This window comes from Mercurialis annua, linkage group LG4 (assembly GCF_937616625.2).
Source record: "Mercurialis annua linkage group LG4, ddMerAnnu1.2, whole genome shotgun sequence".
Lineage (NCBI taxonomy): Eukaryota > Viridiplantae > Streptophyta > Magnoliopsida > Malpighiales > Euphorbiaceae > Mercurialis > Mercurialis annua.
The window spans coordinates 13509247-13525146 of record NC_065573.1 but is presented as its reverse complement, the minus strand read 5'-3'; the positions used below and the strand labels follow the sequence as shown (position 1 = coordinate 13525146).

At 39.3% G+C, this 15900-nt stretch overlaps 1 protein-coding gene across 1 annotated transcript; it reads left to right on the top strand.

The window, feature by feature from the left end:
• Positions 1–11902: 11902 nt before the first annotated feature.
• LOC126677614 (uncharacterized) lies at positions 11903–15900 on the top strand. Its single transcript, XM_050372313.2, has 7 exons — positions 11903–12179; positions 12392–12647; positions 12715–12959; positions 13919–14010; positions 14135–14204; positions 14332–14414; positions 15107–15900. Exons 1-7 carry the CDS (start codon positions 12006–12008, stop codon positions 15201–15203), a joined length of 1017 nt encoding a protein of 338 aa, XP_050228270.1. The 5' UTR covers positions 11903–12005; the 3' UTR covers positions 15204–15900.

The window sequence follows — 15900 nt, the reverse complement described above, 5'->3', positions numbered from 1 at the left end:
GCCCAGCAAACCTTACACAGAGATAAGATGATTGTGATAACGTGAGTTCACATTTCATCCTGTGTTAAACAAGAGAGCACGAACTGTGACATTAATCACAGTTAACCAAATGGGGTTTCTCTTAGGGTTTCATTTAGATCGGTTATTTGGCTGCACAAAGTGTGTTTACATGCGATTTCTGCTTTTATTAATATGCTTGAGTAACTATGTGAATTCACTCATATTTGACCCCCGTTGATTTCCCTTTTCACAGATAAATGATATTTTGGCGTGACAAGACTTCCAATTCTTTCTCTGGAAGTTGTAACTAAATAAAGGTCGCTCTAGAGCTGCAGAGTAGTTCTAGCTCCGAACAGTAGTTCAATTGTAAATGCTTAAACTCTGATATGAAACTACTGTCAGTATCATTTTGGGACAATAGCATGTTTTTATAAAAAGGGCTTTTGCCAGTTGTTTATAAGAAACCTGGTTTTGATAAAAGCTTTGTGATTAATTAAGTGTCATGCTTAAACCAGTTACTTGACGTGATAACTGGTTAGCACCGCTGACATTGTTTTTTGACAGGGTTGTGTCAAGGTGTGTGCAGTGTACATGTATTACCCTGAGTCCAGAAATGCAATTGCATGGTTTTGATTACACGTTTATCTGAAGGTTTTCAAATACTTGCGAAAAGAGATTGAGACCTTTTATGTTTTCAAAACGCGAAAAGTTTTTATTGTTTTTCCTAGGCTTGCTACGGGTTTCGGAACAACCATTCCCATTCCCTAGCGCCGGTCTCGACACGAGTTTCTAAGCGGAAATCGGGTCGTGACAAACAATTTTTCTTTATTTTTAGACCCATCAGATGCAGAGACAAATTTAAATTTCCACAAGATTTTATAAATCGTCGGGTTTTCATTTGCATATGTCTATAAGTTTCTCCTTTGCTCCATAAATTTCTTCTTTGGTAAGCAAGCAACTTAAAAATTTAGGTAATTTTAATAAGCATAAAAAATAGGCAGAAAGGGTAAAAAATTTAGGCCTAATTACATAAAAAAACCCTACCTTATAACCTTTTTTCGTTTATAGCATGACCTAGGAAAAAGTTCACTCGCACTCTTTTTTTGATTTTTCGTTTTCAACCGTATCCTGAATGTCACGACCCAATCTCAGGTCCGAGACCGGCGCTAGGGAATGGGAGTGGTTGCTCCGAAACCCGTAGCAAGCCTAAAAACGTAAAATAATTTTTTCGCGAATCATATACGTCATGCATGACATACATAAACACTTGTCATGCAGAAGCACACATGCCAGGCATACATATCCTCTGGCAGTCACAATATAAATAACGCAGCAAGCGTAAAACGTTTAAAACGTTAAAGTTATATTTACAGAAAACTATACATATAAGCTGACTTGCAAAATACTTATCTATTGCAGCTCTAAGAGTAAAGTACTGTTTCTTTACATACTCAAAAATACAGACTTCTGGAAGTAGGATAGAAGTCTGTTGCTTCAAAGCGTCTTTATCCTGAAAGGAAATCTGTGAGGGGTCAGTATATTGTGATATACTGAGTGAGTTCATACATTTACCAATAAGTATTCAAATAAAATCATAAACGATACTTAATCATATGCAGCCAAGTACAGGATCCGATTGAAACCTTAATCCTCAAACATACTAATAATCAATCGAGCAACCCAATCATAAATATCAATTGCGAGTCCAACTCGCTGGTGGCCCAGCCACTAGATACGGGGACTCCAGACTACACCGTAGCCGAGTGCTCACTCGTATCAAAATCATATACCCAATCGTAAATTTCATAATCGTCATCAGCTCCCAGCTGAGTCATATCAAAACTGGTGATCACACAGTCCTATTGTCGCCCAATAGGTAGCACGTTCCATCGGATCAATACTGGTTTCAAATCAAGCATATGCAATTCATAAAAAGAATTCGCATCGCAATCATGCAAAACAAACATAAAGAAATATAAAATATTTTCTTAAATAAATACTTTAAAAGAAAATCGTACAAACTCACTGAAAACGCTTATCCAAAATACGTCGGGGCTTTAGAACGTCAAGCTTCCCGAACTACTGGTCCAGCTGCTTCTTGCCTCGCCGGATCTAAAACAATTTTTAAAACATTTGACTTGTCTTAGAATCCTATTCTAAGATTGACTCTAGACTCGAGACTCGACACGTGAACTCTCATTAACCGTCGTGCTTCTCACGTAATTATCCCGATAAACGGTATCAAACTCGTTTATGGATAAAATATCACTTCTAGTTCAATTCCCGTTTAACCTCGTAAGGTTAACGTCTCAAATTAATCGATATTTAATCAAGTATTAATTAATCTCAAGTCTCTATATGCGCGTATAACGAATTTTATCAAACGGGGTTGATCGGTAAAATAATGTGCGGGCGAATTGCCAAAATTAAGCGGGCTGCGGGCGTGTGCCCTGCATATGCGGGCGCGTTGCACCCGTATGCGGGCGCATCGCCCGCAACATATGCGGGCGCATGCTCCCGCTATGCGGGCGCATGCCCCGCGTATGCGGGCGCATGCCCCGCGTATGCGGGCGCATGCCCCGCGTATGCGGGCGCATAGCCCCGCAACGCGGCGCCGCACCGATGTCCGATTTTCCGGACTTCCCGACGTGCTTTCGATCCAAAAAACGTCCTAAACGCGTAATCTAACTCCAAAACACTATAATTCAATCCTAATATCGATTAAAACGATATATTCGTTTCGTGGCCTAAAACTTTAAATCGATATAACTCAAAATATATCCAACGAAACGGTAAAACGTCAAGCTTACCGTGATTACCCGTCGAAATACGATCGTTTGGAGTTATAGAACGTCGGAAACAGACGAAAAACGGAAACCGCGCGACGAACCGTAAGAAACGAGCGAGAGAAATGAGAAAGGAAATGAATTCTGATGTTAAGCTTCTGGACTCTTCATCTCATTTCTTATTTCATATATATAAACGGATAATTTGCACTTTGGTCCTTGAAACTTTTCAAAAGTTTCAATTTAGTCCAAAACCTATCCGCGTCCAAATTTTAAACGATCTCCGATCGACTCGAAACTTTTACCACCAATAATATATATTATTTCGCGGACTTCGGTGAAATAATTATCATTACGGGATTTATAATTTATTTTATATTAATTTTCAAAGTCAAATCCTCAAATCCCGCTAATTGACTTATTAGAATTTATTCTAAATTCCCGATATAATTAAATCAAATTCTCCTTAATTTAATTTATCGGAAATCACGACACGTGGCACGACTTAATTACCTTAAAATATTTTGGGGTATTACATTCACCCCCCCCTTAAAATAAATTCGTCCTCGAATTTAAAATTAGCCACGTACCTTGGGTAAATAGATATGGGTATTTCTGCCTCATATCATCTTCTGTCTCCCACGTGCACTCTTCTACGGACTGACTTCTCCAAAGAACTTTCACCATCAGAAATCTCTTTGTCCGCAGTTGTCGTATCTGCGTATCGACAATCTGCACTGGCCGCTCTTCGTATGTCAGTTCTTCGCTCACGTCCACCACTTGCGGTTGAACTATTCGAGAAGGGTCTAATACATATTTCCGGGGCATGGAAATATGGAAGACAGGGTGAACTTGCGACATCTCTGGTGGCAGGTCTAACTTATAGGCAACAGAGCCTATGCGCTCTATGATCTGATATGGTCCGACGTATCTCGGAGCCAACTTGTCCTTCTTTCCAAAACGAATAACTCCCTTCATCGGTGATACTTTGAGAAACACGTAATCTCCGATCTGAAATTCGATATTCTTTCTCTTGGGGTCCGCCTAACTCTTCTGTCGACTGGAAGCAGTGTTTAGACGTTGCTTTATCAACGGTACTTTCTCAGACGTAATCTGGATGATCTCTGTTCCAGTGAGCTTCCGTTCACCGACTTCATCCCAACAGATAGGGGAACGACATTTACGCCCGTATAACGCTTCGTATGGGGCCATCTCGATGCTCGAGTGATAGCTATTATTTTAGGCGAATTCGACTAGAGGTAGGTACATATCCCAACTACCTCCGAAGTCTAATACGCAAAGTCGAAGCATATCTTCTAACGTTTGAATCGTCCGCTCAGACTGACCGTCTGTCTGAGGGTGAAACGCAGTGCTGAAATTCAATCGTGTTCCTAACGCGTCTTGTAAACTCTTCCAAAAATGAGAGGTAAATACGGAACCACTATCTGAAACGATTGACACGGGGACTCCGTGTAGGCTCACGATCTTATCGATGTAAATTTCCGCTAACTTTGCTGCAGAATACGTCGTTTTAATAGGTATGAAGTGCGCTGACTTCGTTAAACGATCCACGATTACGCAAATGGAATCAAATCCTTTCTGCGTCTTAGGTAGTCCGACTACGAAATCCATCGTGATTTGCTCCCACTTCCACTCCGGAATGGGTAACGGTTGAAGAAATCCGTAAGGTCGCTGATGCTCCAATTTGACTTGCTGACAAGTCGGGCACTTCGCCACGAACTCTGCAATGTCCTTCTTCATTCCGCTCCACCAATACGTTGTCTTGATGTCATGGTACATCTTTGTGGAACCAGGATGAACACTATACATCGTTCCATGCGTCTCTTCTATGATCTTCTGTCTTAAGTCTTCCACATCTGGAACACACATTCGATTGTCGTACTTCAGTATTCCGTTGACAATACTGAAATCTTGACTCTTCCCTAGTTGAACTTCTTCAATTAAATGCTTTAATTGAGGGTCGTCCGCTTGCAACTCTTTGATCTGATCTATCAACGTCGATCGTATTGTTAACTGAGCCATTAGGTTTCCGAGAGATGAAATCTCGAACTCAATCCCTTGGCTGAACATCGTATAAATCTCGTTGATTAATGGCCTCCGCCATGTCGTCGTAACATGCGCGAGACTTCCTGCTGATTTCCTGCTTAATGCATTCGCCACTACGTTGGCCTTGCCTGGATGGTATTGTATCGTGCAGTCATAGTCTTTTAGTAACTCCATCCACCTTCGTTGTCTGAGGTTCAACTCTCGTTGATCGAAAATGTACTTCAAGCTTTTATGATCTGTAAAGATCTCGCACGTAGCGCCGTATAAATAATGTCTCCAGATCTTTAGCGCGAAGATCGCCGCCGCTAGTTCTAGATCATGCGTCGGGTAGTTCGTTTCATGCTTCTTAAGCTGTCGTGAAGAGTACGCGATTACTCTACCGTGTTGCATAAGGACGCATCCTAATCCAACTCTTGATGCATCGCAATAGACTGTGAATCCTTCCGTTCCTTCTGGTAGCGCTAAGACTGGTGTCGTCGTCAAACACTCTTTCAGTTTCAGAAAACTGAGTTCACACTGGTCCATCCAGTTGAATTTCGCTTTCTTCTGAGTTAGCTTCGTCAAAGGTACATCGATCTTCGAAAAATCTTGTACGAATCGTCTATAATAACCTGCCAAACCAAGGAAACTTCGAACTTCTGTAACTGATTCAAGCCGCTTCCATTCTATTACCGCTTCGATCTTCTTTGGGTCAACCTTAATACCGCTTTGTGAAACCACATGACCTAAGAAAGCCACTTCCGTTAGCCAAAATTCACATTTCGAGAATTTGGCGTAAAGCTGATGCTCCCTTAGCGTCTGTAGCACTATCCGCAAATGCTGAGCGTGCTCTTCTTCTGTACGTGAATATATCAGAATGTCATCGATGAACACGACCACGAACTGATCCAAGTACGGTTTGAATATTCTATTCATCAAATCCATGAAGGCTGCTGGGGCGTTCGTCAATCCGAATGACATAACGAGAAATTCGTAATGACCGTATCGAGTTCGAAAAGCAGTCTTCTGAACATCATCATCACGAATCTTTAGTTGATGATAGCCTGATCTCAGATTGATCTTGGAGAAGTATTTCGCTCCTTGTAATTGGTCGAACAAATCGTCGATTCTAGGTAACAGATACTTATTCTTGATCGTCACCTTGTTCAGCTGTCGATAATCGATACATAGTCGAAGCGATCCATCCTTCTTTTTCACGAATAGCACTGGTGCACCCCACGGGGATACACTCGGTCTGATAAAACCGTGATCGAACAACTCTTCTAGTTGATACTTAAGTTCCTTGAGTTCTGCTGGCGCCATACGATAAGGAGGTATCGATATTGGCTTCGTGCCAGGAGCCAATTCGATACAAAACTTAATCTCGCGATCTGGGGGCAATCCAGGTAATTCCTCTGGAAAAACGTCTGGATATTCTGACACCACTGGTACGTCACTTAAATTTACACTTTTCTTTTCCACATCCCGTACTATCGGTAAGAATCCTTGACATCCCTTCCTTAACATGCGACAAGCTTTAATAGCCGAAATAATACTCGTAAAAGATTCCATCTTATCACCCTGAATTGATACCGCTTCAATTCCAGGCGTGTTAAACGTTACCGTCTTCTTCCGGCAATCCACATTGGCATAGTGTTGAGCTAGCCAATCCATTCCTAGTATGACGCCAAAAGCTAATACTTCGAGTAAAATCAAGTCAACTAACAAATCTCGTTCTTGAACTTTCACAGGACAAGACGGGTAAACGATACTAACTTCCACACTCTCTCCAACTGGGGTAGCTACGGATAAAGGGTTCCTAAGGTACACTGGTTGCACTCCTAACTTACTAGCGAAGCTAGGCGAAACAAACGAATGCGTAGCGCCCGGATCAAACAAAATTAATGCGTCTTGAGAAGCGATAGGAAAGGTACCTTGCACCACAGCATTGGAAGCCTGAGCCTCCTGAGGATTCAGTGCAAAGACCCTAGCCTGACTCCCGCCAGCCTGCGAAATTTGACCAGTACCGCGTCCTCCGCCATTTCTACCTCCTCGATTTGCATAACCACGGCCTCTCTGGCCAGTAAAGGTACTTCATGTCTGATCATATCCTGATGCTGTCTGCTGTGCAGTCCTCTGCTGCTGATAAGAAGGATGTACTACAATAGTCATCGAACCCTGAGGCATCTGCCTCGGACAATCTCTAGCGAAGTGACCTCGTTGACCACAGTTAAAACACGCTCCAGTAGCAATGTAGCACGCGCCATAATGTCTCCTATTACAGTTCAGACATAAAGGAACTCCGCCTCCCATGTCACTCATCGATCTGGCACTAAATCCGGTGCCTGAAGTACTGACTCTAGTTCCATACCGAGCTCACTTATTTCTCTGTTGACGTGATGGGGGTCGAGAATAACTCCCAGCATATGATTGGGTAGGTGCGCTCTGTACGCTGCGGAACACATCACTCCTCACAGGAGCAACATTGGAAGGATCGGGAATCTTCCCAAAACGGATCAGAGAAATTTCCATTTGCCTAGCGCTATCGATCAGTTGCACTAGGGTTCTTCCGATATCAGACGTCAGACTCACAAATTCAGCTCCTAGACCCTCTATAAATCTTGAGTTCACTCTGACTGGGTCTGTAGTCAGGTCTGGTGCAAACCTACTCACTCTGGTAAACTCTGTCACATACTCTTGCACAGACCGATTGCCTCTACTCAGGGTCAACCACTGACTACGATAACTCTCTGTCACTGCATATGGCAAGAAATATTCTCTAAAGTGGTTAGCGAATTCAGCCCAGGTCATAGTGTCCATGGTTGGCTGAATGTGCTGCTGAAACCAATCTTTCGCGGGTCCTTTCATTGACATTTCCACCATAATGATGGTCTGTCTCTCATTAGCTTGCAGGCGTCGAGCGTTACGTTCTACTTCTTCGAGAAAATTGAGAGCATCGCCTGAGCCGTCAAACTTAGTTGGCTTAAGGCGCATATAAGCCAAGACGATATCTCGATCAGTAAAAGCCACATAATCGCATATTATCGCAAACGCATATCGTATTAAACGCGCATCTCATCACATTCGAACACACACGTACGACAGACTCACATCCTAGAGGGAAAAGCTGAAAGTTTGAAAATCAAACGAATACGTAACAAAGACAAGATTCGAATCCTATGTGCTGCAGTAGAGTCCTAGAAAAAAATCAATCACTCTCCTGTCATAAGCAATGGTAACTGGACCATGCTCTGATACCAACATTGTCACGACCCAATCTCAGGGCCGAGACCGGCGCTAGGGAATGGGAGTGGTTGCTCCGAAACCCGTAGCAAGCCTAAAAACGTAAAATAATTTTTTCGCGAATCATATACGTCATGCATGACATACATAAACACGTGTCATGCAGAAGCACACATGCCAGGCATACATATCCTCTGGCAGTCACAATATAAATAACGCAGCAAGCGTAAAACGTTTAAAACTTTAAAACGTTAAAGTTATATTTACAGAAAACTATACATACAAGCTGACTTGCAAAATACTTATCTATTGCAGCTCTAAGAGTAAAGTACTGTTTCTTTACATACTCAAAAATACAGACTTCTGGAAGTAGGATAGAAGTCCATTGCTTTAAAGCGTCTTTATCCTGAAAGGAAATCTGTGAGGGGTCAGTATATTGGGATATACTGAGTGAGTTCATACATTTAACAATAAGTATTCAAATAAAATCATAAACGATACTTAATCGTATGCAGCTAAGTACAAGATCCGATTGAAACCTTAATCCTCAAACATACTAATAATCAATCGAGCAACCCAATCATAAATATCAATTGCGAGTCCAACTCGCTGGTGGCCCAGCCACTAGATACGGGGACTCCAGACTACACCGTAGCCGAGTGCTCACTCGTATCAAAATCATATACCCAATCGTAAATTTCATAATCGTCATCAGCTCCCAGCTGAGTCATATCAAAACTGGTGATCACACAGTCCTATTGTCGCCCAATAGGTAGCACGTTCCATCGGATCAATACTGGTTTCAAATCAAGCATATGCAATTCATAAAAAGAATTCGCATCGCAATCATGCAAAACAAACATAAAGCAATATAAAATATTTGCTTAAATAAATACTTTAAAAGCAAATCGTATAAACTCACTGAAAACGCTTATCCAAAATACGTCGGGGCTTTAGAACGTCAAGCTTCCCGAACTACTGGTCCAGCTGCTTCTTGCCTCGCCGGATCTAAAACAATTTTTAAAACATTTGACTTGTATTAGAATCCTATTCTAAGATTGACTCTAGATTCGAGACTCGACACGTGAACTCTCATTAACCGTCGTGCTTCTCACGTAATTATCCTGATAAACGGTATCAAACTCGTTTATGGATAAAATATCACTTCTAGTTCAATTCTCGTTTAACCTCGTAAGGTTAACGTCTCAAATTAATCGATATTTAATCAAGTATTAATTAATCTCAAGTCTCGATATGCGCGTATAACGAATTTTATCAAACGGGGTTGATCGGTAAAATAATGTGCGGGCGAATTGCCAAAATTAAGCGGGCTGCGGGCGTGTGCCCTGCATATGCGGGCGCGTTGCACCCGTATGCGGGCGCATCGCCCGCAACATATGCGGGCGCATGCTCCCGCTATGCGGGCGCGTAGCCCCGCGTAATATGCGGGCGCGTAGCCCCGCGTAATATGCGGGCGCGTAGCCCCGCGTAATATGCGGGCGCGTAGCCCCGCGTATGCGGGCGCATAGCCCCGCAACGCGGCGCCGCACCGAAGTCCGATTTTCCGGAGTTCCCGACGTGCTTTCGATCGAAAAAACGTCCTAAACGAGTAATCTAACTCCAAAACACTATAATTCAATCCTAATATCGATTAAAACGATATATTCGTTTCGTGGCCTAAAACTTTAAATCGATATAACTCAAAATATATGCGACGAAACGGTAAAACGTCAAGCTTACCGTGATTACCCGTCGAAATACGATCGTTTAGAGTTATAGAACGTCGGAAACGGACGAGAAACGGAAACCGCGCGACGAACCGTAAGAAACGAGCGAGAGAAATGAGAAAGGAAATGAATTCTGATGTTAAGCTTCTGGACTCTTCATCTCATTTCTTATTTCATATATATAAACGGCTAATTTTCACTTTAGTCCTTGAAACTTTTCAAAAGTTTCAATTTAGTCCAAAACCTATCCGCGTCCAAATTTTAAACGATCTCCGATCGACTCGAAACTTTTACCACCAATAATATATATTATTTCGCGGACTTTGACGAAATAATTATCATTACGGGATTTATAATTTATTTTATATTAATTTTCAAAGTCAAATCCTCAAATCCCGCTAATTGACTTATTAGAATTTATTCTAAATTCCCGATATAATTAAATCAAATTCTCCTTAATTTAATTTATCGGAATCACGACACGTGGCACGACTTAATTACCTTAAAATATTTTGGGGTATTACACTGAAGCATCAAATTGAATTTTTTTCATTTTTAAAAAAGTTTAAAATAGTCCTTTATTTTTAACTTAAATTTTAATTTGACTTTAATAATATTAATAGTATAAAAATACCTTCTTCTTTGCAAAATTAAACTTATAATAATTATTTAATTTATATTAATTATCAAAACTGTAAAATATATAATTTTTAATTAAAAAAAATTCTGACCCGTCAAAGGTGGAGCCCACTGCTCTGCTGCTCCTCCTCCACGCTGCTGCTTCTCGCGACCTGCTCCTCCTCATAGAGGAGGAGCGCGACCTGCTCCTCCTTCATGAAAGGAGGGCTGTTGCTCCTCCGGAAAAATTAAAAAAAATTATTTTTTGCAAAAAAATTATCGGGTTTTAATAGCGGATTCGTAAATCGAAGGCGTACAATGGTGAATCGGAAGTTTTTTAAATAAAAATTTCAAACGATTAATTTTAGGATTATTTGAATAGTTTTAAAGTTAAAGGATTTGTTTGTATTTTTACAAATAAAAAAAAAGTATAATATAACCCCTCTATTTAATTATTTTTAATATTTGTATCCTTTAATTAATTAAATTGTCAAAAAAATAAATTTTGGGGTACAGTTGAAAACGAAAAATAAAAAAAAGTGTACAAATGAACTTTTTCCTAGGTCAGAGTATAACGAAAAAATGTTATAAGGTGGGGTCTTTTTAAGTAATTAGCCAAAAATTTAAGGTGGAGATGAAAGGTGGTGGACCACATTTTTATTGGGTATTGTATTTTTAAAGTTAGGTTATTAAGTTTTAAAAAATCTAATTAAATATGTTAGATACGTTAGATAAAAATAAAGGATTATTTTGAACTTTTTTTCAAATGAAAAAAATGTCAATTTAATACATTAGGATAGAGGTGAAACATGAAAACCCAAACAAGGGTAGTTTTGAGAATTTTTCAACATCGTGGTGCTAACGAAAACAAAGTTAAAAATTAGTTTTTTTTAAGTAATCAAGCCATTAATTATTGTTCAAACAGTGTTATTTTTTATGTTTCATAAGTTTATTTACTTCTTGAAAGATGGACTAAATTGAATTTTTTTTTTGTACATGTCAGTACTGCTGCCTGAAAATTGTAGGAACTAAATTTGCCTTTTTTTATAATTAAATTGGTAATCTGTAACTTATTAGTGACCTGCTAAAAACACCAATTTGTAGTTTTCTAACAAATTCACACACCTATTCGTGAGATGTTTTTGTTCCAACACTAACTTGTTACTTTTTAAAAAGTTCACACACCATACTTGTATTAAACCCTTTTATCTATTCAGTTTGCTGTGTTTATTTGTCTGTTCAATTTCACATGACCGGTTGAATTGGTGATTGAACCGGTTAAACCATAAACCATAAACCGGTGCCCGTCAATTTGCAATGTTAATTTCATCTGTTCAATTTCACATGAATCAGTGGTTGAACTAGTAATTGAACCGACAATTGAACCAGCTTTTGAACCGGTTTAACTGTAAATCGGTACTCACACCGGTTCGATTTTTAAAACACCGGTGCAAGTAGTTGTAAAGCAAAAATTACACCTAAATCAATAATAGTAGTAATAAAAAGCACGTCATCATATCAATCTGTGTCTCTGTGTAAGGTTAGGGTTTAGGTTAAGTTTGACTACGTACGATCGAATTTGTTAATGGCGGGGGCTGGAATCCATCCATACCACCACCAGCAATGGCCACAAGCAGCTGCTCCTCCGCCTCCACCGGCTGCAGCAGCAGCAGGTGGAGCTCCTCCGCCTCCTTCCGGTGTCCACCATCCACATCCTGTCCTTGTCGATAACAGCCGCGGCGGTCCCACTTATGATGAGGTAACTAAAAGTAGTGATAAGTTTGTAGATCCGAGTGATAATCAGTGGCGTAGGCATAATATAATTTTTTTTAATTAAAGTGTAAAAAGTAAAATTTATTGAAATGAAGGGGTCAACATGTAATATTTCTAAGTAGAAGTTGTAATTTTTGTAAAAATAAGAGGGCTGGTGATGATGGTATAGTTTGATAGGATTTGATGATGAATAAATAGGTGAGGACAATTTTCATAACTGGGTTACCTGAAGATGCAAAGGAAAGAGAATTGCAAAATTTATTAAGATGGTTACCTGGCTATGAGGCTTCTCAAGTTAATTATAAAGGAGATAAGCCTATGGGTTTTGCTCTTTTTTCTGCTCCCCACTATGCTATTGCTGCTAAGGATGCTCTCCAGGACCTGCTTTTCGACGCCGAGTCCAAGTCTGTTCTCCATACTGAGATGGCCAAGAAGAATCTTTTTGTTAAAAGAGGTTACTTTTTCAACTCAAAATTTGGTGTAGTTGCTGTTGCACATTTCTAATGTTTGTCAATATGTAGGAATAGTGGTGGATTCTAATGCTTATGATCAGAGTAAGCGACTCAGAACTGGCGGTGACTATTCTCACTCTGCGTATACGCCTCCATCACCCTTTCATCCTCCTCCTCAGCCTGTATGGGGACCTCATGGGTATATGCCTCCTGCTCCTCCTCCATATGATCCATATGCAGGATACCCTGTTCCTCAGGTACCCATGCCCGCCCCTGCTCCCATGCCAGCTCCTAGCAGTTATGTACCTGTTCAGGTAATGTTCTTGTGCTCCTAGTATCTCTTCTATCTATTTTATATTTTCCATTCCTCTCTTTAAATGGAATTTCAAATACTTATCCTTGTTTAGCTATCAGCTAAATGCCATCTTTCACACTGTCCTTGTCCTCAACCTTCAAATCTGTTAAGTTTGTCCAATTATTATGGATTTTGCTGAAAATAATTGATCAATTCATGCAAGTCTCCCTTTTTCAACTTGCTTACTTGGGAGAATGGAAACTAGGAAAGGTGGATGTCGGTAGAAAAGAGGAAGATTAAAGAAAGATAATTATTTTCTCTTGCTGTGGTGGAATCAAGAAGACATTGCCACTTTTCATTGTTTGATTTGTTAAAATTTAGTGGAAAGAATGAGGATTACAGTGATGAATTACACGTCCGTTGTGTTTAATAAATTTTATGCATTTTTAGCACACAATTAAACATTCCAAATTTTTGAGCTCATTTCCTCCAAATTCTTTAAAATTGAGGAATGGCATGATTTAGATCAACTTGAAAGGACTGGCAGACTATCATTTTGGATGTGCCATTTTACTAATTTTGTTCTGACTAAGCCCTTAAAGCAGTAATTTAAAATAACAGAATAATAATAATGGGAACCTCAATGGAAGTTCTGATAATAGTGCATGTTTATTAAAATCACAAGTTTATTGAAAATGGCTGTAATTCGTTCCATGTCGCCTGCAAACCCTTCTGATATGGTTTGTTTTTGATCCTTTTACTATCCTTAGTCATGTTAGTTGTGAAAGTTCTGAACCACAATAGTTGTGTAAATACATACGTTCTCTTGATACTCTACGTTCTATTTTTCTTCTGTTTCTTTTTTTAATTTTCTTTCCTTGAATTATCTTCGGTAATTCATGAAAAATGAGTTCATGAATCTTATGTGATCATAACATTAGTAGCTCTTTATTCTTATGTGTGACTGTGATGATGTAGAATACAAAGGACAACCCTCCTTGTAATACCCTATTTATCGGTAATCTTGGAGAAAATATCAATGAGGATGAACTAAGGGGTCTATTCAGCGTGTAAGAATCTTTTAACTTCTTTAGTTTTGAAGGTTATATTTTTTTATGATATCCGAAGGTTCTTTATTCTCCGACTTCCTGATGACTAGCATTGTGATCATTTTATACTATTTTTTTCATGCAGACAACCTGGCTTCAAGCAAATGAAAGTTTTGAGACAAGAAAGGCATACTGTTTGTTTTATTGAATTTGAAGTAAGTCGGCTTCTCTGATCAGCAGAGTTTGTCTGCCCAAGATTTCTTTCCAAAATTTGTCTTGTGAACAATATGCAATATATGTATATATTATTTAATGAATTCTAAGAGGTCCAAACTTTTGCAGGATATGAACAGTGCAACAAACGTGCATCGTAGTTTGCAAGGTGCTGTCATCCCAAGTTCTGGCTCCATTGGCATGAGAATACAATATCCTTTTAGCTCCTGTTTGCCCTGTTTGCCCTGTTTGCCCTGTTTACCATGATTCCTTTTATTTATTTTTTGTCTTTTCTTTTTTCATCCAATTCTTACCTGACTGCTGAATTCTCTAGTGGGAGCTAAGGTAGGTCTGGTCTTCTGATTATGGTTTCTAGTTGATGCACGTTATTCTTTCAGTTAACCTTGCTTTGTTGTGAGTGTAGGCTTGAAATTATAGGTGACTCCTATATCTTGTAGGATATCTTGTTGTTGATGCCAGGTGTAGTAAATTTGCTTATTTAAACTTATCTTTCCCCTCATACTAGTTTACGTTACTTAGAAGTTAAGATATACTATTAGGAGTCTTTTCTACTAATTTTAACATTTAACTTGAGTATTCTTTGTCAAACACTACGTCCTGAAATTAAAAGTGTTTCGTTGGTCATGATAGTTATATGCTTGAAATATTTAATTTTGAAGTAGTTGTTAATATACATGTTAAGCCAACTCTTATCGGTGGAGGCTGTAAAAATTATGCAAGTAGTTGGCTAGATGCTCTCACAAATGTAGACATTTCTTAAAATTAAAAGAATAGAGGGTAAAGAGGTGGGTAGGGGAGGGTATTTTAAATCTGCTTGTTGCTTAGGTTCTTCGTTTGCTTCAATGATTCAATAATACTATTGTCTCCTTGACTTGTATTGTACGTATTCGAAGAATCCATTTGGGAAGAGGAAAGATGGGAGCCATCATGTTGCATCTCCGAGTTCGAATGGAGGTCCACCAGCAATGACGTACCAGTAGCTTGAAGGGGATGTACTCTGATCTTGAAATACATGATACTGATAGGATGCATCTTGGCATGCATCCATTTCATCATCAACATCAGCATTTCATAATGAATCATCTGGTCATGTTATACTAATTTCTTGAGGACATGCATTTGTCTGGCAGCATATGTTGTTGATGTTCGTCTTATATTTATGTTTTCTTATCTTAAAACACACTGTGATATTAGGCTCAGTTACATTTGATCACTTTTCCGTAAGCATATCATGGCACAAATCTGACAACAAAATCACATTTCATAGTCATTGCCATCAACTCCATTGCTTTAGTCTATTTCATGAACTGAATCAAAATCCCGATGATTCAGCGTTTATGCAATTGTAAGCATCATAACATGTAGGATTTGGGCACCTGTGATTTATATGCAGGCTTTTTGGTACAAAATGGAGAAGCGTCCATTCGTATGAGGAAGTGAATAACAGCAAGAGTATTCAGGTTCTAGGTTCACAGGCTGAGGCATACATCAAATAAATACCGACAATGCGTAGCTCTGGTGCAATCTGATAAACTGGATTAAAGGAAAGAGATCGAATGCAAATATAACGTGATTATTTTAGGTAGTTCTAAAAAAGCATATGGGATTATTTGTTATCCTAACTTTTAAATCAAACCATGACATTTTATGGCTTTTAGTGTATTTTATTTTTAACAA